Here is a 27,936-nt window from a genome sequence, read left to right on the forward strand (position 1 = left end):
CAGGGGGGGGTCTCAGAGGCTCCCCTGACATTTCAGGCTTCTGAGCCCAGAGCTCTGGAGGTTGAATCATTTGTGAGCGAGTGGGGAGAGGCCGGGCCCTGAGTCAGTGCGCGCTCGCCACCCCAGAACATCTCCCAGCCCAGGAAGGCAACCAAGGGTGCTGGGGTCAGCTCCGGCCCCTGCCCCTCCCCCAGCGTGGCTTGGAGAGAGGGGCCCCCTGCCTTCCTGCTGGATGGGACCGGAGTGCCCGGGCCCCTGGGGGCTTTGAGGGCTGAGCTTCAGGCCCCACTTCCTGCTTCCACTTACGGATCATGTTGTCAGCACGCACGTGGGCTCTGCCCATTGCCCTGCCTTCCAGTTTTAAACTCGGGGCTGCCACCTGCGTCGGAGGTTACTGGCCCGCTCAATAAAGTCAGTAGTGACAGTCGTCATAATGGCACTCGTCTTTCCTCGGAGTGCTTCACGCACATTCCCTCACTCCGTTGAAACAACAACCAAATGAAGCAAGGGCTGTGACTGTCCCCATTTTTCGGATGGGGCCCAGAGAGGTTAGGCGACTTGCCCAAGGTCGTGCGGCCGGCAGGTGGCAAAACCAAGATCGGAGAGCAGGCCCGTAGCTGGACGGGGGAGCGGATGATCGAGGGCCCTTCCGCCCCGGGAAGGCCCCGCCGCCCTGAAGCCACTGGGGCAAACGGCCGACCGTGGGTGGATGTCAATCCCAAGCAAGTTGGGGGTCGATCTTCAGCAAGTGTGCGCGGCCCCTCCGGGTCACCTCTAGGAGGAGCGTCTCCGCGGGTGTCCGCGGCAGCTGGTGGACGCCCGGCTGTGGCGCGAAAGGCGGGTGCCTGCCTCCGACGGCGAGCTGCGCGGGAGCGTCGCCGGTGCCATCTCCGAGATGGGCCCGCGAGCCAGGCTCGGGCGGCGTGCTTGCGGGGCAGGGCAGATGTGCGGCGTGCGCAGATGTGGCCTCCCCTCCCGGGCGCCGTCATTTCCCGGGGGGCCGCTTCCTGGGCCGGGGCTCTGGCGCCTCACCGCGCCCCTCTTCCCTGCCCTGCCTAGGCTGGCAGAAGCCGGGCCAAGTGGCGCCCGGCTGGCACGCCGTCCCCTGCCTGTGCACCTTCTGTCGGGTGGGAGGTGCTGGAAGGCGGCCGGGGTACCGCCTGGAGAGCGGGATCCGAGCCCACGCGTCGCCGGGATGGAGGGAAAGGATCTCGGATGCGGGAGTCAATCAAGGCTGGGTGTCCTGGGCTGCCGAGGTCGGGAGGGGACAGAGGTCGAGGTCACATGGCTGAGTCGCTGGCAGAGCCCGGGCCAGAGCCACAGGATCAAGTGGAAAGGCCCGGAGGGAGGAAAGGGCTGGAGGTTTCTCCCGATTCCCACCTCCGGGCACTGGCGGGGGCCTTGGAGCACAAGAGGTTTCCAGAGACTTGGCTCGGAATCGGAGTTGGGCGGATGGGGTGCCGGGCCCGTGTTATCGGGGAGCGCCTTATTTGAAATGGTCCTGAGCCTGCCTGAGGTTCCGTAGGTGGGTCCCTCAGTAAAAGGGAACCCCTTATACAAACGGGACGTTGTTTCCTGCAGCAGCGATGTTGAGGCGCTGTCTAGAGAGCCTCGCAGTCCACTAGCCACAAGTGGTAATTTAGTTCAAATTAAGTAAACTTAAAAATTCCGTTTCTCAGTCTCAGCAGCCACATTTCAAGTGCCCAGTAGCGACACGTGGCTGGTGGCTACTGTACCGGACAGCCCACAGACAGAGAACATTTCCATCATTCCAGAAGCTTCTGTCACATTGTGCCACCGGAGCCAGTACAGACTCCAGTCGTCACCCGGACCCCGAGCTCACTGCCCTGCCTATCCCCCCATGGTTCCTTGCAAGGGACTGGGTCAAGGGTGGTGTGGAGCCCTCTGGGCAGCCCGCCTGCCCCCTGGGGAGCCCGGGGGCCTTTGCCACCACTGCGGAAGGCCAGCCCAGGGGCCCCCACAAACATGGCAAGAGCGCCTCATGCTGGGAGCACACGTGCACGAGGCCCTGGCACACTAGCTTGGGGGCAAACGTGGATCTGGCCCTGCCCTGCGTCTCAGGCTTGCTCACCTGGAACATGCTGGTGGCCCCGAGCAGCTCTGCACAGATGGGCGAGGTTCTTGGGTCTAAAAAAAATAATTAAAAAAACATTTATTTCTTTCCATTTAAAAATCATGCTCTTAACATGCATGCGCTTTATAGAAGATTCATAAAACACAGAGAAGTAGACGACGTAGGAACCCCCCTCCATCCTATCGCCAGAATGCAAGCCAGGGTTTCCATCTTATTGGACTGGTTTCCTCTCCGCTCTCTTTGCATAGGCCGTTTATTTTCACATTACTGTAATTATACCGTGGGCACAATCGTCTAATCTATTTTTTACTTCACATAAGCATTTTCTTTATTAATATAATCCCTTCCTAAATGAATTTTTTTTTTCCAAAATGGATATGGTTTAATTTTTTGAGGCTTTCGAAAGCAGTAAGTGCTTCTTGCAAAAATCGGGAAGGAATTTGAATCGTGCGAAGAAAGAGCTGCGGATGCTCATTTGCCCATTCAACAGCGATTTGCCCGGCACCCAGGATGTATCAAGGCAGTCCTCAGGGCTGTAATTACAATTTTTAATGGCTGAATAATATTCTCTCAAGAGATTATAATTCGCTTAATTATTTGGCTATTTGTGGCGATCCAGGCAGTCAGATCCGTTTTGCTGTCATACGTGAGGCTCTGCTGAGCATCTTGGTGGGTAATGCTCATCCTGTCCCGAGGAGAGAGTGCCCAGACCGAAGCTCGTTCTGCCAAATTGTTCTCCAGAAGGGCTCTTCAGCACATCCGAAAGACTGGCTCACTGAAGCCGTGCCAGCATCAGATATTATAATCAAACAACCTGGCAGAAACATCCAGGTCCAAAATATCGACTTCGGTATCCACTTCTTTAATTGTCTGCGAGCGTGAGCGTTTTCCCACGTTCATTTAGTCGCTTCTCGCGCTTTTTTAGGGGTTTGTCCCTGCCTCGCCTTTATTGCGACCCTAGTGGTTTGCTCGTGGGTTTGGATAAACTCGACACATGAACGCTGTTGACAATTGAGCGTGCCTGTTGCAAGTGATTTGGAAAATCCTTTGTTCCTTGCCTTTGAATGTTTTCACGTACAAGATAAACACTTTCTATGTCACGGGTTCTTGTGATTTCTTCCATTGCTTCTGGGCTTGCAGAACCCCCGACAAAAATCTGAGAGCTAGCCTTTCTGGGGTTTGCCCTGGGTGTGCGTATGTGCGTGCGTATGTGCGTGCATGCATCTGTGTGTGTGTGTGTGTGTGTGGTTTGCACTTTGAAGATGTTCAACCCTTTGATTCAGGGGTGGGCAAGCTCTTCCTACAGAGGGTCAGAGAGTGAATATTTTCCCCCTTTGCAGGCCACACAGTCTCTGTCCCAAACGCAAACAGGACAGAAATGAATGGATGTGGCCGTGCGCCAATAAAACTTTATTCACAAAAACACTTGGCTGCCAGCTTTGGCCCTTGGGCCATAGTTTACCAAACCCCATTTCATCCAAAGGAAACCTGCCTTGGGGACTAATTCAAGGTGAGGCTCTGGGTTGTCTCCCTGAGGGCCAGCCCATCTTCCCCGTTTCTTTTCTCCAGTGCTTTGGCCCCAGCTAACGTGTGACGCCTCCTAAGCCCAGAGGGGTCCTGATGTGGAGTAGGGCCCGTTTCTGAGCTGCCCGGCCCATTCTGCGGACCTGTGTGTGGCCCCACACCTTGTATCTCTTAATACCCGGCCTGCAGGTCACACCTTAGAAATCTTAAAGCGAGACGAACGTCCTCTGCTGTCCACAGACACTGTGGGTTTTCCTCACAGAGATGCCCAGGGGGAGGTGGGTGTGGGCAGGCGAGTGTGCGCAGCAAAGGCTCACAGCTGAGGACGGCCAGACAGCCCAGGAGCACCAGGGCCTCTTGATTAAGAAACAGGAAAACAAAGCTGGCAAAGCCGGGAAGGGGCAGGGAGAGGTGGGGATCGCCGCCGGCCGCCTTCACCCGGCTGGGGCGTGGGACTCGACCACAGGGCTGAGTCACGTCGCTGGCTTGCCCCAGATGAAGGAGCGTCCCAAGAGCCACCACCGCCTGTTTTCCCCCCAAGTGGCCTGGGGACGGCGTGGGTCCCTGGACCATCCGGACCCTGGGAATCCCCGCACGCTGCCGTTTGGGCACAAACCCCGCACCGGGGTCGAGACGCGTGGGGCAGCCTGTCTCTGCAGCAGCTCCGTGGGCAGGATTGCTGGCACAGGCCTCGAGGGTGGCACGGGGCGCGACCGTGAGGGGAGGGTCCTCCACAGTCGACCCGGCCGGCAGGGAGTGCTCAGTGCCCTGGGTGCATAGCGTGGGGAGGTGCCCGGGCAAGTGCTTCCTGGGCCCCGCTGGTGCCTTGGGGCCCGATTTTCCCATCTTGCCTTGGAGCCACAGGCCCATGAGAGAGGCACGTGGCCCGGGGACAGGCAGCCTGGGCTCCCTGGGCTGCTGGGGTCCCCGAGTGCTGCCCCGTGAGTGGGGTGCCCCCGCGGTCAGAGGAAGGCCCGCACCTGATCAGTCCAACACCTGCAGGAGAGGGGCGTGGGGCACATGCCCGGCAGAGGCCAGTGCAGGGTGCCCCCACCCCCGCCTGGTGCCTCCTTGCCGAGGCCCCTGGTCCTTGGCCGATGGGCCGTGGTGTGGGGTATGCCGAGGGGGAAGGCTCAGCGCCCGCCACGTTGCCGTCACCATCGAGGTGTCCCCACACAGGAGGGGCCCCCGCGCCTCTGCGCCAGCCCTCCGTCCCTCTCGGCACCTCCTGGGCCTGCGAGAGCTTTGCAGTGTCCTCTCAGGGCTTTGCAGGAGATGCTTCTGGCTTTGTGTCCTGGGGTCCTCCGCCAGAAATAGGCTTTCGGGACCTGGCGGGACTTGATCTTTCAGGAGATGGCAGCCAGGCCCTTGGTGACCTTCCGGTGCTTCCTGCCACAGTGGCCGGCCGGGGTTAGTAAGGGTGCTAGGGCCGGGCCTGGAGGCATTGCAGCTAGCCCTCCCTGCCCGTCACTGGCTCCTCTGTCACCGCCGTTAGCAGCAGGTACTCCTCCAAAGTCAGCCCGGAAAGGTGGCGTGAGCGCTCTGGTGTCTGGGTCACGGAAGGCCAGCTAGACTCAACTGCCATCTGCAGTCTGGACATGTCTTCTCCGCTTCGGCCCGCACCCTTGCCACTCCCCTTGCAAAGCAATGGCCAAGGCCCAGGTCTTTCCTAAGTGCTCAGAGTGACCTGTGCCTAAGTTCCCCAGATGGTGATGGCCCCGGTCAGCTCCTTCTCCACGTCGAGTTGGCTCTAGGGACCTGCCCCTAACCTCAGCCAACTGGGGCCTTACAAGGCTCCACCCTTTTGTCTGTGGGATGGGAGATGTGTGGGAGTTTGCACCTGGTCTTCCAGACTCTTACTGGCCACCAGGAAGTGGGTCTCCTTCCCTGACAGTCCTCCTGGCCCCTGACCTTGACCCACTGAGTCTCCCCAAGCCCATCCTCCCAAGGGCTTCAGCCTGACTCCAGAAACCAGATCCTCTCCTCAGCAGGAGCCACAATGGGACCCCCGTGGAGCCTGACCCCAGGGGGACACGTGTGTTTCCCGGCAGCCTCCTTGTCTGGTCACCCGTGGGCCTGCAGCGTCCCGTGGCCTTCAGCGGCCTGCCATTTCCTTAATTTCCTGTCTAGGCCTTGGGTGCTTCCAGTGGCTCGCTGCTGGCTTTGGGGATCAGAAGCTGGCGGGGCGGCCAGTGTGGTACCACGGACAGAGCTGGGGAGACAGGGGAGGAGTGGGATGGGGCACCCCTCCTTCTGTCCGTGTGTCCTCTATGAAAGCCTGGGAAACAGAGATCTGCTACCTCCGAGACCCTCCGTGTATTTTCTCGGCCCCTTCGTGGGCTGGAGGCAGGTCCCAGAGGCCAGCCGTGGTGTGCCCGGGTCCCCTCCTGCCCGTCACTCCTGAGACCATAGGCCGCCCGGCTCAGCGCTCTGTGGGGCAGGCCCGGGACCTCACTACCCGCCAAGTGCTCGTGGGATAGAGCGGGAGGGGCGTGGGCCACAGAGTGCCAGGCCACGAGTCCGGGGGGGAAGGGGCGGCTGGCTCGGGCTCCCTGCTGCAATGCAGCTCTGTCCTGAGCAGCCCGCTGTAATTGGATAATTAGTGTCATTATGCTTCCTGCCCATCAGCTCTCCTCTCCTGCTCTCTCGCACTCTCCTTCCCCAGCTCTCGCCTTCTCTGGCAGGAAACAAATGACTGCCTTCCCCAGGGTAGAGTTGTGACCCCTATAATGACACTTCAAGGCCCCAGCCAGAAAGGGGCTTCCGACTTCCCTGTGGGACCCAGGGGCACCTGGTGCTCTGAGAGGCACCAGCGTGGGGGTGTGGAATTCCCTCCAGAAGCATCGTGGGGAGCCAGCTGTCCCCGCAGTGTCTAGCACTCTCCAGGAGGGATTCGTGGCCCCGGCCCCCAGGAATGGGGAAGCGTCCAAGTGCTGCATGGGGTTGGCGCCTGACCAAGCAGAATGTTCTGGTCTCTCTAGTGGAGCCTGGTTCCGACCTCTGAATTCTGGGGTCCAGATGGGCTCAGAGAGAGCTCAGGGCTTCTGGGCAGGTGGGCGTGGCAGACGAGCAGCCAACAAGGGGCGTGGCCGTCCTCATCTTCCCTGGGGACCTGGCTAGGCACGCGGGCACCCCGTCCTCAGAGCTCACACCCACCCAGGGAGGAACGATGCTCCATTTCCCAGATGCGAACGTGGAGCCCCAGAGAGCTGCTGCTGTGCCTTGAGCCGCCTGGGACAGCCAGGCCTGGCTCTGGTGGCTGCACTCCCGAGCCCTGAGGTTTATGGGAACAGATTTCCTGTCTAGCCACTTTGTTGAACTCTTTTAATTGGTTTTAATCGTGTGTTCATTGCTTTTCTGGGGTTTCCTGGGCAGTCACTTGGCAGAGGAGCGATGTAGAATTCTCTGGAGCCAGACCACTCGGGTTCACGTTGGCCTCTGCTCCTTGCTGGCTGTGTGACCTGGAGGGAGCTCCCCAACCTCTCTGGGCCTCAGCGGCCTCAGCTCAGAAGTGGGGATGAGCCCCCTTCCTGGCTGGGAACAAATCCTTTCCGGCGTGCCTCGTCAGGCACGGGGAGCGGCGCCGCTCGTGGCCCAGGCTCTGGGCATCGCCTGTGACCAGACTGTCCTTCTGTCTGTCTTCAGTACTAGCACGGTTGCGTCTTCTGCTTCGGCTACAACTTCCGGGACAGGGTCCAATACACAGGTGAGCGGGAGCCCAGCTCCGGGTCGTCGCGTGTCCCAGGGAGCGCGTGGACGCGTGGGCCTGGGTTAGGTGGCAGAGACTTCGGCGAGCCGCGGGGGGCGTTCCTGCCCTTTCCGACGCAGCCCTGAAGTTGGCCCTGTCCCCCTTCCGTCCCGTGTGCCATCCCACGTGTAGTCCAAGAGTGAGCTGTGGCCCTGTCCCTGGGCCCGCTGCTGTTGGCCAGGACCGAGTCACGTGGTCACAGGGAGCTGCACCAGAGTTGGGGGAATGCAGTCGTTCTGCTGGATGACAAGACGCCTGATTAAAAATTAAAATACAACATTGGAAAAGAGGCGCAGAGATCGGGGAATGTCTAGCAAGTCTCTGCCACAACCTCCTGGGGGTTCGTTAGCACTTCCGCAGGCGTCTTATGTAAGCAGAATGCAGAGGGGGAGGCCCGGCCTTCCCCAACGGCTCTGGCCATCCCCTCTGGTCCCTTCTGAGGACAGGGTGGGGGGCGCGTGGGAAGTGGGGGGCCACACTTCCGGCAGGTAGGAGGGCAACAGCCGGTGCCAGTGGCCGCCGGTGAGCCCAGCTTCCCGGCTTCTCGGCTTCTCTTTGTCTCTGCCACCTAATAGGGCAACCACCCAGCAGAGGCAGGATGTGGGCGGTGTCAAAGGTCAGGACGAGCCAGCGCAAAGGGTGGGGGTAGGGCCGCACAGCCGGTGCCTTGGGTTTCCACTTCAGATAGGGGATGGATGCTCCTGAAAGTTAAAATTTCCCTGGGCACGACCACCGGCCCGCCCGCCAGTCAAGGCGGTGGGACTCCTGCGATCCCTGGACACAGGGCAAAGGGGGCGGTGAGACCTGTTTGGTTTCTCAATTGTGGTTAAACCCCGAGGACCTCAAATTCACCATGTTAACCACGTGCACGGCGCGGTGGCACCAAGAGCGTCCCTATTTTGTGCAGCCGCCCCCGCCACCCTGCCCCGGCACCTTTCGGGCGTCCCCACTAAAACCCTGTCCCGTGAGACACAGAGGCCCCCTCCGCCCCCCCCCCCCCAGTGCACCCAACGTCCCACGTCCTGTCCCTCTGAATCCGTTGCTCCGGGCACCTCGTAGACGCATCTGTCCTTTTGTGTCTGGCTCTCGGGCTCAGCAGGATGTCTCCCGCGTTCACGCGTGTCGTGTCGTAGCAGGTGTCTGAAAGTCCTCCCTCTGGGGGACCGCACGGTGTGCCATTGCACCGCCGGCCACATCGGGCTTATCCCACCCCCCCCCCCCGTCCCCCCGGGGCCCTGGGGCTGCTCCTGCCTTTTGGCTATTGGGCATCAAGCCGCTACGAACGAACCCGGGTGTGCGAGTCTCTTAGAGACCCTGCTTCCGATTCTTCTCGGTCTGGACCCCGACATGGAATTGCTGGATCCCACGGTGACTGTGTGTTTCGTTTTTTGAGGAGTTGCTGTACTGTTTTCTGTAGCAGCTGCACCATTTTACATTATCCGTCGGGGCGTGTTTTAGCTGGAGGCTTCTGGGCCCTCCCCGAGCCACGAAGGCAGGCCGACGTGGGGCATCAAAGCTGGCTGGGCCCCGGGGCTCCCCGGGCAGGGGGCTTTGCACGCTCCCAGGGCCACCCTCTCGTGACTGCGAAGCCTCGGTTGGGACTGTGCACCTTGCAAGTCCCTGTGGAAAGGGGGCCCTGCACGTCTGGCATCCACCTCTCTAGAATAGTCCTGGGCCCTAGGTAGCCAAGGCTACTGTAGAAGTTCACGCACCTGTAGGCCGGGGCTAAACCCCAGGTCCCTGCCACCTCTAGGAATCTAGACTTGAGTTTCTCCGGGTTCCAGAATCCTCCTTGGCTCGGCTCTAATTAGCAGACTTCCAATGTCTGGCGTCTGTGCATCTGTCTTTCTGCCGGCCTCAGACGGTCGTGTGAGCCTGGACCAGGCACTGGCAGGAAGCATCCTTTGCCCTGGCTGGCAGCCCCCAGTGGGTCCCTGAGGTGGCCCTCGTGGCCTGGTTGTGGCCTGGGGGCGGCCCTGTGGGGCGGAGGTGCGGGGACCTGCAGATGGGGGGCGTGTGTGTGAATTTGGGAAGAGGGCGGGGTACAGGGGGTGTGTGGGGGGCGGGGGGCTGGCCCTTCTCTGCTGTTTCTGGTTTTGCCCAAAGCTGTTCCCCGTGAGAGCCGCCTGGCTGTGCACAGATTGTACCAGGAACAAGGAGGAGGAAGGAGCGGAGGGGGGACTGTCCCTTTAAATCTGTTTTCTCTGTTTGATTTCCTTCTTTCTTCCCATCCTCCTCCCTCGGCTAGCACCAGTGCTGGGGCTGCGAGGGCCCAGGAGCTGCAGTGACGGTGCCTCTGAAATATTAATGAGGCTGCTCTCGGCCTGGCTCCCCCCTCCCAGCGCGCGCTCCCTCCCTCCTCGGCTGAATGCAGGCCTCATCCCCGGAGCCCTCTTTCCCCCTACCTGGTGGCCAGCCAAGGTGTGTCAAGCAGAGGGGAGGGGCGGGGCTGGGCAGGAGGAACAGGGCCCCCCGCAAGGGAGGGGGCGGCCAGGGGTCCCAGGGGCGCCCAGCCACCTCTTCACCTGCCTGGGACAGGAGAGGGCAGGGCTCTGGCGGCCGGTTGCCGAGGGCCCCTGCACCCACTCCCCACCTGCTCCTGCTCCCGCCGGCCCCGCCCCACCTCTCCAGGTGCGAGGGAGGCCCGGGGCCAGCCTGGGGGGCCTCCCGCTGTCCCCCTCAGTCTCCGCAGGGCCTGACCCGGCTTCCGGGGGCCCAGGAGGTGGACAGAGGAGGGGACAGTTTTTCCAAGGAATCCCCACAGTGAGTCACGTTGCTGAGCCATGGGTCTTTCTGGAAAGCGGCCCGGCTCGGTGGGTCTGTTGGGAGTTGGCGGCAGGCAGTGTGCCCCAAGGAGGCCGGTGGTGGAGGGCATGTGCCCGGGAGGGCCCTGAGGCCCCGTGTCCTACCCTCCGACCCCCGCTTCAGAGGTGACTTGGCTCTGCCGGATTCTGCTCCTTTCTTGCCTTGGGCAAGCACCGGGGGGATATTCTTGTCACCAGTTTACTGACCACAGGGTGAGGACACCGTGACTTGGAGTGACGCAGGGACCTGGGACTTCCTGGCTTTTAGTCTCTGCTGCCAGCCAGGCCCCATCCGTCCTGGGGACACCTGCCCACTCAGACCCCGGCGGCAGCGGGCAGGGGCTGCAGGGGGACCGTGTCGCCACAGTTGAAGATGGGGTGAATTCCTTAGCTGCCAGGAGGGAGACCCCCCCCCCGGTGCTCCCCCAGGGGGCCTGGTCTCCCGTGGGGGCTGCCCACGCTCGCCTTCACGGAGGGGACAAGGACTGGAGAACGAAATCCCGCAAGTCAGAGGTGGCGACGCGTCAGGATTCAGCCTCAGTTTTTGCATCCGTGAAACGGACAGCTGTGTTCTTGCCCCTTGCTTATGAGGTACCGTGAGGGAAGCATCTGGACTGGGGTCCCGAGAGAGGGGAGCCTGGGAACAGAGGTGCCCCCACCTCCTTCAGGAAGCTCCTAGCCTCCTGCCGGGTGGTGGGGTGCCCAGAGCCTTAAGGGAGGAGATCCAGGAGGCCAAGTGGGAGATCAGGGCAGGGTAAGTCAGGGGTGCTGGGAGACCCTCCAAAACCTAATTAGAAGTGGCCAGGGAGGGCAGGCACAGAGCAGATGGGGACTCCCAGGCCTCTCATCACATGGCTGTGAGTCCCTGGGCCGGGGGACAGGAGGCCTCAGGGTGTTGAGGCCCCACTGGAGGGAAGGGTCCAGAAGGTGACAGGCCCGAACTTGACCTCTGGCAGCACCCTGTTGAAAGTCACAGAGCAGGGGTGTGGCGGGCCGGAGGACCCGCCACAGGTCTCTGCTGTAGTCCCCACCGCCCCCCCCCGCCCCGCCGCGCCCCACCGTCCTGGCCAACTTGGGTCAGGATGGAGCAAATATCAGAAGGCGTGAGTCCCTCTCTGTGGAGGTTTGCAATTCAATTAAGCCAATTAAGGTCTGAAAGATGAAAGTACCAAAATGGTATGTTCCCTGCACTTTTAGTGCCTACAGTCCGTTCTAGGCAGCCAGCCCAGGAGAAAGTCTCCATCAGGCCTGCAGAACTGATAGGCCCGGTCGCTTCTGTTCTCGGCCCTTCCAGTGACGGTTACTGTCCTTATTCGGAACGAGGGAGGCAATGAATTGCTCAGCTTAGAGAAGCCCCCAGAAAAACGATAGCACTTGCCGTTTGGTCTCTACAGGAGCCAACAGTCACGCAAGACAGACTTCGATTTAACTGATGGCTCCTGTCTGCCCTGTTGCCTGTAGAGTTAATGAAGCCGAGGAAGGTTAGCATGAGCACGGTCTTGGACTCGAGGGGCCCCCCAGACCCGGGCGGAGCCCCTGGGCACACTGAGAGGGATGTGCTGGGGGTCCAGGCACTCCTGCCCCTCATCCCCGTGCTCTCCGGGATGGTGACCCCAACTCACACAAAACACTCCCAGCTCTTCCTCGCTAGCCAGCCCCAGGTCACGCACGCCTCCAGGCCCCCGTTCCCGTTCAGGGCTGGCCACGGCGCGGACGTCCTGCCGGTTCAATGACCACGTCTCGCCAACGGCTTACGACCCCGAGAGCGGGGAAGACGCGCTCACCGGTCACCGGCGAGCACAGCAGAACAGGGACGGTCGCCGGATTACAGACTCAGCAGTGATCAATTTGGGCAGAGACTTTGTGGAGAATGTTCCCCTTGAATTGCCACTCACATGTGTCAGAGGTCATCAGGTGGAGAGGGGACGGAGGGTGTGCGGGGCGAGGTGCCTGTGGAGCGTGCGGGGCGTGCGGAGCGGGCAAGGCCGTTGGGGCAGGGCGCCTGATGCCACGGGTGGGCAGCGTGCGGAAGCAGCGGAAGCGGGAGAGGAGCTGGCTTTTTATTTCATGGGGGAGGTGGACATTGAAGCGGGGGGTATGGCTTCCCAGAAGGCAGCGCAGAGGCAGAGAGAGCGGCAGCATCTGAACCGGGGAAAGTGGTCTCCCAGAGCAGGGCGGTGACAAGCTGCTCAACGGGGGGAAGCTATGAGGTGGCAGGTGGAGACGTGGGGCCTGCGTGGTGGGCGCTGAGCGAGCGGGAGCGGCCACAGCTGCAGGCGGGGAGCCAGGGGATACTCGAGTGCGGAGGAGCGGCAGGACCAGCTGAGAGGCAGTGGCGAGGGCAGGAGCGCGCTGTGTCCCGCCGAAGGTCAGGCCTCGCGCCTCCCTGCCCGGTTCCCTTACGTGAGTCACCACAGGCCCCGTAGGCCGCAGTGATGACAGCACACCAATTAGGAGCAGCTCAAGGACCCTGTGTGGCTGTCTGGGCCACCGCTGTTGCTTAATCAAAGGCGGGGCCACCCCAGGGGGCAGGCGTAGGGAACAGGAGGGGAGGCCAGAGCTCGCCTTCGGGGAGCCCTGTTGGGGGGGCTGTGCCTCCGCTGTGAGCAGGTGTATGGAGGGGTGCCCTCCTCCAGGCTGTGCTGCCATCTCCCAGCACCTGCCCCTGAGCCCGCCCGCCCCTGGACCATTCATTCTGTCACCCCTGAAGCCCTCTGATGCCATCTGGGTGGGGTTGGGTGCCTTCCAACCGAACCTTCTCCAAGTGGGTGTAGAGGCCAAAGAGATAAAAGGTTCCGAAGGAACCAAATAATTCACCTGGCTTCCCTTCTAGAAGGAGCCCCGTGGAGTCCCTAGGCAGCTCTGGGGGGGCCGTGCAGACACATAGCTGGCCCCCGGGGCCCGGGAGCCCAAGTGGAAGGTCTGGGGTGCCGGCCAGTGGCCTGCCTGCCAGAGGCATCAGAGCCTGGGGTGAGTGCCGCCCGTTCCCCTCAGCCTGACGAGGGGACCTACCAGCCGGCCGGGACTGACATGGCACGGGGACTCTGCTCGGGGACAATTGACTCACATTTTTGCTAAGTGCCGCCCTACCCCCCCCCCCCCCCGCCAGGACTCACACCTCCCACAGCCCATTGGTTGGTCTTCTCGCAGCAGCCCTGCCTGCCCGGGGCCTACTCGCGGAGGCATCTGTGCCATCAGCGGGGTGAGACCAATGTCTGCACAGATGAGCCAGACCTGTCCCTCGTGCCCCACGGCCGACAGGCTAGAGGGCTGGGGACACGGAGCCCAACACTGTGGGTTTCCCCCTGGGGTCGCCACGTACTGGGAAGGGAGAGGCAGACCGGCGACGCTCAGGGTCCGAGAGGGGGTGGGACAAGGTGCGCCCAGCAGGGCCACTGTCCTGAGCAGCGGGGGTGGATCCTGGGGGTCGGGGGGCAACAGGCAAGGCATCTAGAGAGATCCAAGGCGGCCACGGCTGCCTCCTTAGGTTCCGGAAATGGCCTGTGGTCAAAGTACCCAGGTGGCCCACTACATCCGGCCGACCTCTGTTCCCGGTGATCCCTCCTGCGCCCACCCAGGCGAGGGGGCGCCCTGGCATAGCACCCCGGAGGGAGCCCACTCTGCCTCACACGCCCTGAACATGAAAGCTTCACTTCCTTCAAATTCCGCCCCTCCAGCCTGTCCTCAGCCGGCAGCTCCTGCTTGGTGACGCCCGGGTCCCCTGTGGCCCCGCGGGGTCTGCAGCCCTCGCCCCCAGCCTGTCCCGGCCCCCGCCTTCTCCCTACTGTCAGAGCACTCCTCCCTCCGGAGGAATGGCTCACTCCTCCAGCACGTTCTGGTCTTTTCTCGAATGTGCCCCCTTCCAAGAGGCCTGCCCTGGCCCGGACGCCGACTGAAGCCCCGGCACCTAGTAGATGCTCAGTAAGGACCCTTCAGAGGGCAAACAGGGAGGCGGGCAGCGGGAGGCTGCGTGGGAGGGCGGAGGCCGCGCATCCTGGGGGTGGGGGGGCAGATGTTCCCGCATCTTCTGGACGGAGGCCGCTCCCTGTGCAGAGGCTAGAGGATTAACACTTCGGTGCTCGAGCTTACAGAATGTGGAAGGCGCGTTCTGAGGTGCCCGTCTGCGCCCCACCGCAGGGGGACGTCACGGGCGGGGACCAGCCCAGGGACCTGCGCCGCTTCTTGACGTCGCAGGGCCAGCGTCCCGAGGAACTGAGGCCCCTCAGGGCTGTAGGCACGGGGGCTGGCCCTTTCCTCCCAGGGACCCTGGCCTGTCCCCCGGGGCCTGTGGTGTCTGCTGGGCCCGCAGTAGGGGGGGGGGCTCTCCTGGGAGCAGAGGCCGCAGGGCTCCGGGCCCTTGGGCCTCCACGGGCGGTCCTAGGTCAGAAACCTGGGGCGCTGGCCACCATCTGCTTCCCAGAAGATCCCTCGGAGCCCGGAGCCTCCCCGAAGGCCAAGGGTGAGGCCCACCTGGGCAGCGCTGTCAGGAGGCCGCCCGCGGCTGTGAAGGCCAAGGCCGCGTGCTCCTAGCCTAGTGCAGTCCTGGGAGTGTGACCTTCGGGGACGCTTGCACTCACGCTGGCAGTATGTGTGTCTGTGGCGGCTCCTCCACCCACCACGTGGAGGGCAGGAGGCCGTGCACGGGGTGGTGGCACCGAGCCGCGGGGGAGCTGATGCGCAAGTGGCCAGGGCCCCTCGCTGCCCTCCGCTCTCTCCTGTGTGCCCGCCCCCACCTCTCCCCTTCCCCCCTCCTTCCCCTCCACGCTCCCTCCCTCCGGGCCACCTCCCTTCCTTGCCCAAGCCGCTCAGGTGCCCTCAGGGCAGCCGAGACCCCTGCACACTAAGCCCGGGCCTGGCTCGCTCCCTGCGCCCCCCCACGCGGTCCCGAGCCTGAGACCGGGAGCCACAGAGGCTGTGCTGGACCAGCGCCACCGCCGCCGTGGGGCTCGGCCATGGAGAACGGTGGTCCACGTACCCCCGCCCGTGCCGCCGCGCCCCCCCAGCACATCGCCTCCACTTCGCTGTTGGCTCCTAGACAGATTGGGAGGCAGTTAGAGCCTCGTATCCCAGCTGGGCTGTGCCGGCAGCAGCAGGTCCCTTCCAGGGGACACTAACGCTGGCTCCCTCCCCACCGAGGCAAGCCTCCTGCCTCCGCTCATGCTGCGCAGGACTAGGGGTCGCCGGCAGTGGGCCTGGCAGGGCACGAGGGCCGCGGGCCCAGGCTCGGAGGTGAACTTTGCGGTCGGCATCTCCGTGGCCCCGACGGAGTGCAGAGCTGCGGAAAATGGCTGGGAAGCGTGGACCCCAGTTTTGTCTCACCTTCGCCCCTGGCTTCTTCTCACCTCTCCCCAGGTGTCCGTGCTCAGCCGCGTCTCCCGTCGCCGGCTGCAGCTCCCCGCACCCCGCCTCACCCGGGCCCTGGGACCTCGGGTGGCCGCCCGCCCCTAGCCGAGGCTGCACCTGTGAAGAGGTCGGGCGCCCTGTCCTCCCAGCGCGGCAGGCAGGATGGGCGACATGGCCAACAGCTCCATCGAGTTCCACCCCAAGCCCCAGCAGCAGCGGGAGGCCCCCCATGCCGGCGGCTTCGGGTGCACACTGGCTGAGCTGCGCTCCCTCATGGAGCTCCGAGGAGCCGAAGCGCTGCAGAAGGTCCAGGAAGCCTACGGGGACGTCAGTGGGCTTTGCAGGAGGCTGAAGACCTCGCCCACAGAGGGTAAGGCTCCCGGCAGGGCCCCGATGCAGGCCACGCGGGTATCAGGGACGTGTGGTCACGGGCCACCCGGCAACCCCCATTCAAGGGGTGTCCTGAGGGTGCTCCGTACCCCCGGGGCAGGCCTGGTCAAGGCTGGGTGGGGCTACTGCAGCCGCTTCCTAGAGGCAGTCTTGACCCTGACTGTGCCCTCCCACGGTGGCTGCCCACCCACCCCTGCCCTCCAGCGGGAGCTGCTGTGTGTGGGGTGCAGAGGTCCTCCTGTCGGTGACCTGGGGTCCTCGAGGAGCTGTGGTCTGATCCGCTCCATTATCAGCAGCTCTCTGCTCTCGCCTCTTTGGACTCAGTAGAAATGGAGCAACAGAGAAGGGGCAGGAAGAGGACGGTACAGAAAGCCCAGAAGCTCTTGTGAGCAACAGGGTGGGCACCCTCCCGTGCACAGCGGAGGACGCGGGCAGGGCCCTGTCGGCCCCAGGGCTCCCTGAGGGTGCAGGAAGACGAGGAAGGGGTGCAGGGCCCCGGCCCTGTGAGGGCTTTGGTTACGGGGGGCCTCTCTCTGGAAACCGAGGGGAGCAGGGTGCTGGGTGGAGGTGCCACTGGCCGCAGGCCGTCCCAGAGACGCGCAAGCCTGGTGCACGGGAGGTTCGCTGGTAGAGTTGTCGCCTGCCAACGGGGTGCAAGCCTGAGGCGGCGTAGATCTGAGGAGAGCTGCCGCACAGAGCCTTAGGAAGGCTGAGGAACCACTTCGAGAAGGTTCCAGAGGTAGAGGCCTGACCACCATCTTGGGGCCCTGCTTCTGCCCAGTAGCCCGTTGCCCCCGCTTTGGAGACAAAGCTCTGCCCTACCCTGCAGCAGCCTTCCCCAGTCCTGCTCGCTGGGGCTGCTGGGAGGCTGGGACCACCAGGAGCCAGGCTTGGCCCCAGATTCCAGCAGTTGGAGTGTTTTCTGGCCCAGCTGGCACCTCCCTGGCAGGGCCACTAGGCCCGTCCCAGCCCAGTGCCAGGCTTGTTCTCAGCCAGCACTGATTGATCTCATCAGCTCGCATCTCAGCTCTCACACCGTTGTCGACCCAGGGCTCTGGCCGTCACCCCTATCCCCTGCTCCCTGGCCCTGTCCGTCTGTGGGGGGTACATAGCTGGGGCAGGGGGCAGAGGTGGCCCACCCAGGAGGCAGTGGGCCCGAGGGCTGGGTGAGAGGGTGCCCACTGCGCCAGGTCAGGAATTCCAAGCCTAAGTGGCCTTCCCCGGGCCATCTGGGTCTCTCTTCTTTGTGCTCCAAAGGGACCCAGCCTGGTGTGTTGTGTTATCAGGGCAGATGGCCTGGCTCAGGGCCAGAGGGATCTCTCTCCTTCCCTCCTCCTTGCCCCCCCCCCAGGATTTGGGGCTGGGGGGAGGCTGGGGTGGAGGGCCATTTAGCCACAAGGGCTCTGGCCTCTCCCAGATAAAAGGAAGCAGATGGGCTTCAGCTGGCAGCTCTTTCCTCTGCCTGTCAGGCCTTGTTAAATATTTAAAATGTCAAGGCCCCTGGGAACCTGCCTGATTCTGCCACAGTGGCTCTGGAGCCTGCCCGGTGCCTGTGGAGGGTGGGTGGAGGGAAGGGCAAGTGCCCAGGTGGGTGGCCAGGCCGCGACAGAGGGAGCCAGCCGGGCCTGATCTGCATCCTGAAGCACCAGCAGTGTGAGGACTACCCCTCCCCTCTCAAGCCCCGGAGCCCTGGCCCCCTGCACCCAGGCCGACTCAGCCCTGGAGCCCGTCACCCAGATGTCCCTGCTCCTGCCCAGACATGGTGGCCTCGGCGTTGGGCCCCTCTCAACGCCGAGGCCACTGTGCGGCTTAGCTGCACCCCAGGCCCCACATCAATGCCCTGGCAAGGTGTGCCACGGGGGCGGGGGCGTGGCGTACCGGGGCAGGAGGCCTAGTCTGTTCCCGGCAATAAGCGCATCAATGGGCTCGGCCCTTGTAGCTATTCTAAGAGGATTCCAGAAGCTGGGGGAACTGGGGTTTGGGCCAAGCTCGGTGGCAAGGCGACCGGAGGGACCCGGGTCCCAGCCCTCCCCGGCCTGGCCTTTACCAGCAGCCGTGGAAAGGAGCGGGCGGGTTATGCAGGAACCGCACGGCGTGGTCCTAATCCAATTCCGATGGCATCTGGCCTCTGCTCTGGGTAGGGCCCTCATCTGTGTCCATGCCAACCGGCCCGCCCCTGCCCCGGCACTCCAGCCGCTGCTGGGGGCCTGCCGGGCAGCCACATGCTTGGAACCGGGCGGCCGCAGCTCCCTTCTGACCCCCACATGACTACCGGGAGCAGCCGAGACCCCCAAGCCCGACAGGAATGCCGTGGCCTGGGGCTGCGGTAGGGCAAGGGAGAGGAAGCATGGCTAGAGCACCAAGGGCAACCCAAGGCCAAGGGACAGGCTGAAGGTGGGGGGGAGGGGGGAGGGGGAGGGAGGAACCGAGCCAGCTCAGTCCTGGGAAAGGGGCCCCAAGGGCCTGGCCTCCCTTGGAAACAAGCTGGCCGTGAAGTGAGGCAGGCAGGATGCAGACAGGGCGCCGAGGGGATCCGTGGGCTCTCTCTTGAGGGTCTCCGGACCTGTGGCCTCCTCAGGCAGGCATCGTGGCAACTCTGGGTGCCCGTGAGGGCCAGGGTGCAGGGGCCTCCAGAGTCCTGACCCCACCTGTCACATGTCTTGTAGCTTAGAGGCCCAAGCCTCAGTGGGGAGCGGGGCCCAGGCCCTCAGCCAGGCCCCCAGCCCCCACGAGCCGAGGTCCTGAGCTCCCGGGCACCCAACTGGAAAGTTGCAGCCTCTAGAAACTTGAGCCCCTGCAGGGCCCAGCTCCGGGAGGCCCCGGGGAGGAGGCCAGGGACAGCTGGGCTCGGCGAGCTGGGGGGCCCAGCTGGGGAGGCGCGCCGGGGCTATGCCGCCGCCCGCGGCCTTTGGCTCTACTCCTGCCTCAGGTGGGCCCCACTGGGCCCCCCCAAAGCCAGATGTCCCTGCCGGGGGACACCCACCCTCCTCCCTCCCCAGTCCTTCCGCGCCCCCACGTAGCACTTCACTTCCTTGCTCTCAGGGCGCCTGGGGGCCACGTCCTGTGTGCCCGCCCGAGCCAGCTGGGGACACCCCAGAGGCTGGGGATGGGGACCCCCACCTCGCGTCGTCCTGTCGCTTGCTCCCTGCCCCCTCAGGAGGCCAAGGGAGTTGCAACTCCTCTGGACCGGGAGCAACGAGCCGCCGTCCGTCCACCAGGTGTCAGTGTGGGACTGGACACCCTGGGGACAGGCCTAGAAGGAAGCCGCATCCTGAGGGCTGAGGGCGGGTCCAGGGGACTGGGTCCCGGCTGCCCGCCTGGTGGAGGGGGGAAGATGGCCAAGTGGGCGTCTGGCCTTGGGGGGCGGTGGCCTGGGTGTCGGTTCCCACATGGAAGCTTCTGGTAGCTTCAGGCATGGACCTGACGGGACTCATGCTCTAGAGGCAGACCCAGAGGGCTGGGTGCCGGCCTGGGTAGGAAGTGGGCTGTGGCGAGAATGAGAAGTAAGCTGAGGGCCCACCTTCCAGACGCCGGAGCTCGCCCCTCCGTGGGCCTCGATCCTGAGTCCTTCATCCTGCCTCCTGCCGCCGGCACAGCAGCTTGTCTGGGATGTGGACGGGGCCTCCCGGGCCTTGAGCACACGGGGTCCCCACTGGGACTGGCTTCCTCATCCTTCACCCTCCTTGTCCTCTGCCTGGTGGCCCGGGGACACGGTGGCATCAGCATGAATCACCCGCAATCCCATTAGCCTCATACATGTTCATTCACCAACTGCCACCTACGCAGCCGCCCAGGCCGGAGCAGGTGCGCGTGTGCAGGGTATCCCGCGTCCCATCGCCGCCCTTCTCCGGGGCGCCCAGCTCGGGGCTCAAGGTTGGCACAGCAGCGGGGTCTAGAGAAGGCGTCAGGGAGGAGCCAGCTGTGTCCAGAGGGCAGGCCGTGAGGACGCAGGGCCGGGGATGGTTCCTGCGCACCTCCTAGGCGCCATGGGTGCGAGGCCCACGCTCGAGTGCTCAGGTGAAACGGTCTTGGGGCCCCTAGCCCGACCCTCCCCCAGGTCCTGTCAGATGATAAAGGCTCCGGGGCCCGCACGCAGTGATTGGCCCTGCCCCCGTCTCGGTGGCTGCGCATCCGTGAGGCCCCTGTCGCCCTGACCTGGAGTCCTGGGCTGCCGTCCAGAGCTCTGGCTCACGGGTACAAGGCCCCTTCCCTCCCCGGCCTCAATTTCCTCCTCTGGACCCTGAAGGAATGGAGCGAGCCCTTTGGCCGGCTCACGGCCCAAGTGGGACCAACCACTGGGCCCAGTTGACGGTGGCCTGCTGGCTCTGGGCCGTGCACCCCAGTCTCGTACCAAGCTCCGTTCTCTTCTGTGTCCAGGTGATACTCGGCCATCCTGGGCCCGGCTGGGTTCCCTCTGCCCACCCCCCCCACATTGTGTGTTATTGCTTTCCTTCCCATCGGCCCTTTGGGGGACCCAGCGCAGCCCGGAGATGTCCCTGGGCCCCTCGAGGGGATGGTCCAGCGCCCCGCACGCCAGGGGCTCCACGTCGCTCACTGCATGTTGGGTGCTGGTGTGCCAGGGTGGCCCAGGCAGCTGGGGGGCGTGCGCCCCCGCATCCGTGCCCTCGGGGCTTGCAGAAGGGCTGGGGTGCGGCCGGCTGGGGGGTGGGACGGGCGCCCGGGGTCGAGCCGGGGCGGAAGGGCAGGGCCTGGTGCTGCTGGTCCCCCACGGTCCCCCGTGTCCCCGCTCTCCGTCCCCGCGCCACACAGGCCTGGCCAACAATGCCAACGACCTGGAGAAGCGCAGGCAGATCTACGGGCAGAACTTCATCCCCCCCAAGCAGCCCAAGACCTTCCTGCAGCTGGTGTGGGAGGCCCTGCAGGACGTGACCCTCATCATCCTCGAGGTGGCCGCCATCGTGTCCCTGGGCCTGTCATTCTACGCGCCGCCTGGAGAGGAGAGCGAAGGTGAGCGGCGGGCCCGGCAGGGGGCACGGAGCGGGGCCTGAGCCCAGGGACCGCGGCGTGACTGTGCTGCCACCCGTCCTTCCCTGCCGCCCTCGGGCACAGCGTGCGGGAACGTGTCAGCGGGGGCAGAGGACGAAGGGGAGGCCGAGGCGGGCTGGATCGAGGGAGCCGCCATCCTGCTGTCGGTCACCTGCGTGGTGCTGGTCACGGCCTTCAACGACTGGAGCAAGGAGAGGCAGTTCCGGGGCCTGCAGAGCCGCATCGAGCAGGAGCAGAGGTTCTCCGTCATCCGGGATGGCCAGCTGCTGCAGGTCCCCGTGGCCGCGCTGGTGGTGGGAGACATCGCCCAGGTCAAGTACGGTGAGTGCACCCCGGGCCGGCCTTGCCCCCTAGGAGCGCCTGGGCCTTCACCCGCCGGGTCGGGGGGCCGAAGGTGGGGGCTCGGGCGGAGACAGGGCTGGGGGTCGGGGAATCCGGCCCGGAAGGGAGGAGCCTGGGGAAGAGGGCCCCACACCCCAGGTTCGAGAGCCGTCCTGGGGCAGCTGGGAGGCGGCAGGGAGGACGGCCACCTGAACCCACAGCCTGTGGTCCCGGCTGCCTGGCTGGCCTTAGGAGACCTGCTGCCTGCTGACGGCGTGCTCATCCAAGGCAACGACCTCAAGATCGACGAGAGCTCCCTGACAGGCGAGTCAGACCACGTGCGCAAGTCAGCTGACAAAGACCCCATGCTGCTCTCAGGTGAGGCTGTGGGGAGGCCAGGACGCAGGCTGCCGCTGCCCTGGGGGCCAGCTCAGCACCCAAGAGCCTGGGAGGCCATGCGGCCCCGCCACCCCGCAGCCAGGGGTCCCCTGGTCAGAGAGTCTGAAGACGCCCCCCGCCCAGGAGCCAGAGCGGCCTGTGGCAGGCGTGGTGGTGGTAGCTCCAGCCACTGGGGAAGGCAGTGGGCACTCCAAGCCCCAGGGGCCCCCCGAAACCCGGACGAAACCCCCTAGAGGTGGGGAATTGGCTGAGTCAGCATCCTGCGGTGGGCCGCCCCAACCCAGACACTCAGGAAGAACCAGGGCGGGTAGCGTTCCCTTTCCAGAAGGTTTTGGCTTAGCCCAGTGCTTATCCCAGCAGCAAATGCAGTGGGAAAGAGGACAGAGAGGCCGGAGACCCCAGGTGGGACCTGGGAGGACCCCGCCTTATGCTCCTGGGCAGGCAGCTGCTCCCGTGTGGGCCTCCAGGCCCCCTCGGAGCCAGGGTCAGCAGAGCCTCCAGGGGCCTGCAAACATGAGTCCCTGCTTCTGGGATTCGTACGAGAGAACTGGAGGTGTTTAGTGCGCCTCCTACCAGCCGTACAAATCCCTGTCCTGGTCCCTCTGTGTTGCCAGGTACTCATGTCATGGAAGGTTCTGGAAGAATGGTGGTGACTGCCGTTGGTGTGAACTCCCAGACAGGCATCATCTTTACCTTGCTCGGAGCCGGTGGAGAGGAGGAGGAGAAGAAGGATAAGAAAGGTGAGGAAACGGTGACGTCCCGTCCCCAGCGGCGACCAGGGCCTGGCCGTCTGTGTGTGCAGCCGCCTCTTGCTCCTTTCATCCCCTGTGGCCTCATTCCATGCTCCAGCTCCAGCCCTCAGGGGTGGAAGGCTACACCCTCTCTTCTCACTCCTTTCGGGGACCCCATCTTCTGGGGTCTGCCCAGAGCCAGCATGGGGTAGAGGGCAGTTCTGCGTAAGGGCAGCTTCCCTCGGGCAGCTATTCCCAAAAGGCTTTGGGAAGTGTGTGCCAGGGTGGGAATGGGGTTGGAGGGACAGGGGCCAGCCACCTGGGCTCGGGACAGTGCTGCTGGGGACCTTGTGCCCACCCTGGGTGCGCTCATCCCAAGCGGAACGGACCGGCCCCCCCGGAGGACGCGCAGGGCCAGAGGAAGCTGGGATGGGGTGGGGGCCGTCACCCCCAGGGAAAACAGTGTTGAGGGACGGATGTGTTGTGAGAGCCCAGCTCTGTAGCCACCGCGGCCTCCCCGGCACACGGCCCTCCTGCCGCCTCCTCCCGCCGCTGCTCTGAGCCCCCCGTGTGGCCAGCGTCCTCCTCTCCGGTCCTCAGAGCAGTGCCGGCAAAACGACAGAACTGTCCTCGGCACCAGCCCCCTCCCAGAGTCCCAATCTCAGGGTCAGGACCCCATTACCTGCACCAGCTCAGCGCTCACCTTGCTCTGACCTGGGTCTCCCCTCAGGCTGCTCCTGCAGTCCAGCCAGGTGGGGAGCAGAACTTTCTAGATGTGTGCCTCCGAGAGAATTCACTCGGGTCCACTAGAAGCACAGAGAACCTGCACGTGTGTGCAGAGAGCGTGTAAAAAGCCTGTAGCTGGGGCCCCTGGGGCAGTGGGACATCGGGGTGCCAGTCCCCGGCCGCACCTCAGTCAGGGCCCCTAGGCCCAGAAAATAGGCAACAAGGGGGCACGTCAGCATGGGAAAGGGTGTGCTAGTGTCCCCAGCCCTGGGCTACTCTGCTCCTAGAGGCGGTGAGGAGACGGATGACCCGCTGTGGGCCTAGAAGCTTCCGTGGGCCCTGTCCACCTTGGCCGTGCCAAGCCTCCTCCCCCTGCAGGGCTCAGCCTAGTGGCTCCCACGGTGAGCCCCCTGGGGTCCATAGGCAGGTGGGTGGGTGGCCCTGGGCCTCGGGCTGGGCCGGAGTCCCCAGCCCCCTCTCCAGGGAAGCCTCAACACGGCGACGGCTGCTTGGCAGGGTGCTCCTTCTACCCTCCTCCCCGGGCTCCCCGCCTCCAGCTCTGGCCCCTAAGTGTCCCAGGTCTCCAGGACTCGGTTCTGGGCCCCTCCTCGCCCAGCTGGGCAAAAGCCCGCCGGTGGCCCACCCCTGATGCCCTGGAAAGACGGGGCCGGAGGAGCTGGGTGCAGAGCCTGACCCTGAGCGCGGTGCCGGACTCGCTGCCAGCACTGTTGACCTTGGCCTGGGGAGGCAGCCCCTGCCACGGTCGCAGCACCGGCTTCGTGGTCACAGAGCGTGTTCGTGAATGCCCCCCCCGGAGACCCCCCTCCAGGGACCCCGGGCGGGCACCCAAAGCTGGCAGGTTTCTGGAGCCTCACCCTCCTGGAGCTACCTGCTGGCTGTGCGCAGACAGAGCCGATGTCGAGGCAGGTCGGGGCTAGGGACCCCCTGGGTCAGCCGCTCGGGGCCCTGCTCCACGTCGGCACAGCTGGCAGCTCTAGCTCCCCACGGTGGCGGCCTCTTTGGAGACCTCCCACTGCTGGCCACGTGTGACCCACAGTGCGTCCAGGGCTGGCTTTGAGGGATCGCTGGAGGCCTGGGGCGTCCGTCAGGAAGCCCAGAGCGGGGCGCCCACGTGCCGGGAGGCCACGATGGGCCGCCGGAGTGTGGCTGGGGGTACGGAGCCATCGTCCCCTCCTCCGCACTCTCCACCCTGCTCTCTGGCCTCGCTGTCCGTGTCCCGCTGTCCCGTGTGCATGGGCGTGTGCCAGGACCACGTGGGTGTTCTCAAGTGTTCGCGTCTGTCGTTCCTCTTCCACTGTAGGCAAGCAGCAGGACGGGGCGATGGAGAGTAGCCAGACCAAAGGTAATGTGCGCCCTGTGCTCAGGGTGGGGTGGCGGGGGTGTGGCACGGGGTGGGGGCCGCCTGCCTAGGTTGCAGGAGCAGCACCCAGGTGAGTGGGGCGGTGGGGGGGGCATCCGCAGACCCTGCCAGAAGTATGCAGAGATCACCTGTGAGTGGGCTTCCGGGTGAGGAAACTGAGGCTCAGGCCTGTGGGTTTCCCAGTTCGGCTGCAGCTTTGAGGCAGGGTGACTGGGTGGCCATCTGGCGCCCGCTCTCCTGTCAGCCGACTGTCTGGTGGGTGCTGCTACTCTGTGGCCGGGATGAGGCTTGTCAGTGGTCAGATGCAGGTGCCGGGGATGCACAGGTGGATAAGCACGGTCCTGGATGTTGGGACGGTGGCGGTGCAGAGAAACGGACCTGGGGCAAGACTCCAGTGCACTGTGGGACCCAGGGACACAGAGACCAAGAGGAGGTCAGACAAGGACACTGGAGTTCAGAGGATAGCTAAGGTTGGGAGGGCATTTGGGTCAGGGGGACAGCCACCTGTCCCAGAAGACAGCAAAGTGGCTGCAGGAGAGTAGCGAGGGCCCCATGAGGAGAGAGAGGGGCGAGGCTTGCCCGTAGAGGCCTGGCCCGTCCCAGCGGCAGCCACCTGCAGCCAGGGACTGGGCCGAGGGGGCGCCCAGGGCGGGCCCGGAGCCTGATGGAAGTCAAGGCACCCACTCGAGAGGCAGGGAGCAGGGGAGAAGGGTGCAGGGGCCCCTAGGCCTCCTGGGGAGAGCAGGGAGGTGGCTTGGACACCGGAGGACCAGTGGGTCAGCTCAAGGTTCCGGAACGTTCCCCAGGTCCCAGGCCTCTGCTGTCAGGTGTCGAGATTCGGGGCCTCATGGGACCGGCCACCGTGTGTGTGTGTGTGTGTGTGTGTGTGTGTGTGTGTGTGTGTGCGCCCCAGTGACTCGTGCTGGTGCGTGTCCTCTGCCCTGAGAGGGCCCGAGACGGCCACGTCCACCCCGGCCAGCGCGGCCCTGGAGCCCCCGCCCGCGTCAGGAGGGCCTGGGCTGCCGGGCAGAGAGGAGGGAGAGGACAGCGCCCCTGGGCTGTGTCACTCGGAAATCACAGACAGCCCCTGAGCCCGCCAGCCCCTCGCAGCCGCCCCGGGGCCCTAACTTGGGCTGGGGGGCTCCCCTGTGCGCAGCTAAGAAGCAGGACGGGGCGGTGGCCATGGAAATGCAGCCCCTGAAGAGCGCGGAGGGCGGCGAGATGGAGGAACGGGAGAAGAAGAAAGCCAGCGTGCCCAAGAAGGAGAAGTCGGTCCTGCAGGGCAAGCTCACCAAGCTGGCGGTGCAGATCGGGAAAGCAGGTGCGGCCAGGGGAGGCGGGGCCGCGGGGCCACCCGTGCGTGCCCACGCTGGGCTCCGGGCTCGGGCCGCAGGTGGCGGGGGGCAGCCAGGCAGCCAGGGGCCCGCCGGGGCCGGCAGTGGCCATGGGGTCAGGCGCAGCCCCAGGCAGAGAGCGGGGCTCCCGACCTCCTCCGCGAGGCTGGGCGAAGGGAGTGCCCCCCAGCCCCCCTGAGCCGGAGCGGCCCCTGCTGCAGCCCCCCTTACGCCTCCTTCGCTCTCCCCCGTCCCTCCCTCACCCCGCTAACTCCCCTCCCCCCCCTCCCTCGGTGGCTTCCGTGGCCCGCAGGGCTGGTGATGTCTGCCATCACTGTCATCATCCTGGTCCTCTACTTTGTGATCGAGACCTTCGTCGTGGACGGCCGAGTGTGGCTGGCGGAGTGCACGCCTGTCTACGTGCAGTACTTTGTGAAGTTTTTCATCATCGGTGTCACTGTGCTGGTCGTGGCCGTCCCGGAGGGCCTGCCTCTGGCTGTCACCATCTCCTTAGCCTACTCGGTCAAGGTACTAATACCAATGAACAACACAGTAGGAGTGAGAATCCCTTGATACCAGGACACAGACCCAGAAGGCGGAGTTCGAAGCCATTAAGCAACTTGGCGAGGCGAGGATTGGAGGAAATTTAGAATCAGTTCGGGGTGGGGGGCGCGGGGGCGCTGAGCAGGGGAGCCGCGAGATGAGCCGGGAAGCGGGGAGGCGGTGGGATGGCCCTGGCCTCTGCAGGACGTTGAGGGTGCTGGTGTCACTTGCAGAAGAGGGCTCGGAGACAAAGTGGGTGACCAGGAGGGGAGATCATGGGGGGCGGGGTGGGGGACCACAGAGACAGCGGGTGATCTGAGAGGGGGCTACACGCAGGGGGGTGTCTTGGAAGCAGGGAGGCCCCAGGCGAGCTCTGGGGAGAGCGGCTGCCCAGAGGTGACCGCTTGGCCAGCTGAGCGAGGCCCTCCGGGCTGTTAGTGCCACCCAGAAGGCTGGCAGGCCCGAGCAGACTGGCACGGGACATGCTGACAACCTCCCGCTCCCCCGCCCCATGGGCCAAGCTCCCCGGGGACAGCTGGCTACCCAAGTCCCCGTCCGTGCCCTCTACAGAAAATGATGAGGGACAACAACCTGGTCCGTCACCTGGATGCCTGCGAGACCATGGGCAACGCCACAGCCATCTGCTCAGACAAGACCGGCACACTCACCACCAACCGTATGACCGTGGTCCAGTCCTACCTCGGGGACACCCACTACAAGGAGGTTCCAGCCCCCAGCACCCTGACCCCCAAGATCCTTGACCTCCTGGTCCACGCCATCTCCATCAACAGTGCCTACACCACGAAAATACTAGTGAGCGGGCAGCGGGCAGCGGGCAGCGGGCCGGGCCAGGCTGGGGCGGGGCGAAGGAAGGGGACCAGCCGGGAGACGGCAGCGTCAGCTGGCACCAGGGCCGCGGGGGTCTCCGGGACGCTGGTCGGCCTCCACTCATCCCTGGGCTCCGGTCCTGGCTGCGGGGCGGGCACCCGCAGCTTCTGGAAACCCCTTCCAAGCCCCGTGCGCGGGGAGCAGCCCGCCCATCTAGTCCCCGCGGAGGCCCTCCTCGGCTCCCTGCCAGCACCCCCTAGAGACAAGGCGGCCACAGCCAGGCGGGGCCCCGGGGGCCACCAGGAGGGCAGACGCGGCCCCTGCCCCGGTGCCATGCTGGGTCTCCTTGCCTCGTAGCCTCCAGAGAAGGAAGGCGCGCTCCCACGCCAGGTGGGCAACAAGACGGAGTGTGCCCTGCTGGGCTTTGTCCTGGACCTGAAGCGGGACTTCCAGCCTGTGCGGGAGCAGATTCCAGAAGACAAGCTCTACAAAGTGTACACCTTCAACTCCGTCCGCAAGTCCATGAGCACAGTCATCCGCATGCCTGACGGCGGCTTCCGCCTCTTCAGCAAGGGCGCCTCGGAGATCCTGCTGAAAAAGTGAGCGGGCGCCCCGGGGGCTGGCGGCCGGCCACACAGGACGGGTCCCGGGGTCCCGGGGTCCGTAGAGTGCCTGTGACATCAAGCTCGGCCACTTGAATCGCTCTCAAACGTCCGTGCGGCGGCCCCGGGTGTGCTCCCAGGGCGGTGCGCTGTCACCGGG

At 64.7% G+C, this 27,936-nt stretch overlaps 1 protein-coding gene across 4 annotated transcripts in view; it reads left to right on the forward strand.

The window, feature by feature from the left end:
• The window catches only part of ATP2B3 (ATPase plasma membrane Ca2+ transporting 3), a 62,646-nt gene that overhangs the window by 2,258 nt on the left and 32,452 nt on the right, over positions 1 to 27,936 (forward strand). For 3 of the 4 annotated variants that reach the window (XM_041741991.1, XM_041741987.1, XM_041741989.1), the window contains exons 2-11: positions 15,524 to 15,884; positions 20,675 to 20,872; positions 20,975 to 21,232; positions 21,485 to 21,610; positions 22,246 to 22,371; positions 24,410 to 24,451; positions 25,626 to 25,790; positions 26,117 to 26,331; positions 26,917 to 27,159; positions 27,532 to 27,773. In XM_041741991.1, the coding sequence (XP_041597925.1) occupies positions 15,677 to 15,884; positions 20,675 to 20,872; positions 20,975 to 21,232; positions 21,485 to 21,610; positions 22,246 to 22,371; positions 24,410 to 24,451; positions 25,626 to 25,790; positions 26,117 to 26,331; positions 26,917 to 27,159; positions 27,532 to 27,773 (1,823 nt within the window). In that variant the 5' untranslated portion in view covers positions 15,524 to 15,676. Of the gene's footprint in view, positions 1 to 9,700; positions 9,789 to 15,523; positions 15,885 to 20,674; positions 20,873 to 20,974; positions 21,233 to 21,484; positions 21,611 to 22,245; positions 22,372 to 24,409; positions 24,452 to 25,625; positions 25,791 to 26,116; positions 26,332 to 26,916; positions 27,160 to 27,531; positions 27,774 to 27,936 lie in introns of those variants that run through there. The other variant, XM_041741988.1, reaches the window with a different exon arrangement.

The sequence above is a fragment of the Vulpes lagopus genome, chromosome X (genome assembly GCF_018345385.1).
Source record: "Vulpes lagopus strain Blue_001 chromosome X, ASM1834538v1, whole genome shotgun sequence".
NCBI lineage: Eukaryota > Metazoa > Chordata > Mammalia > Carnivora > Canidae > Vulpes > Vulpes lagopus.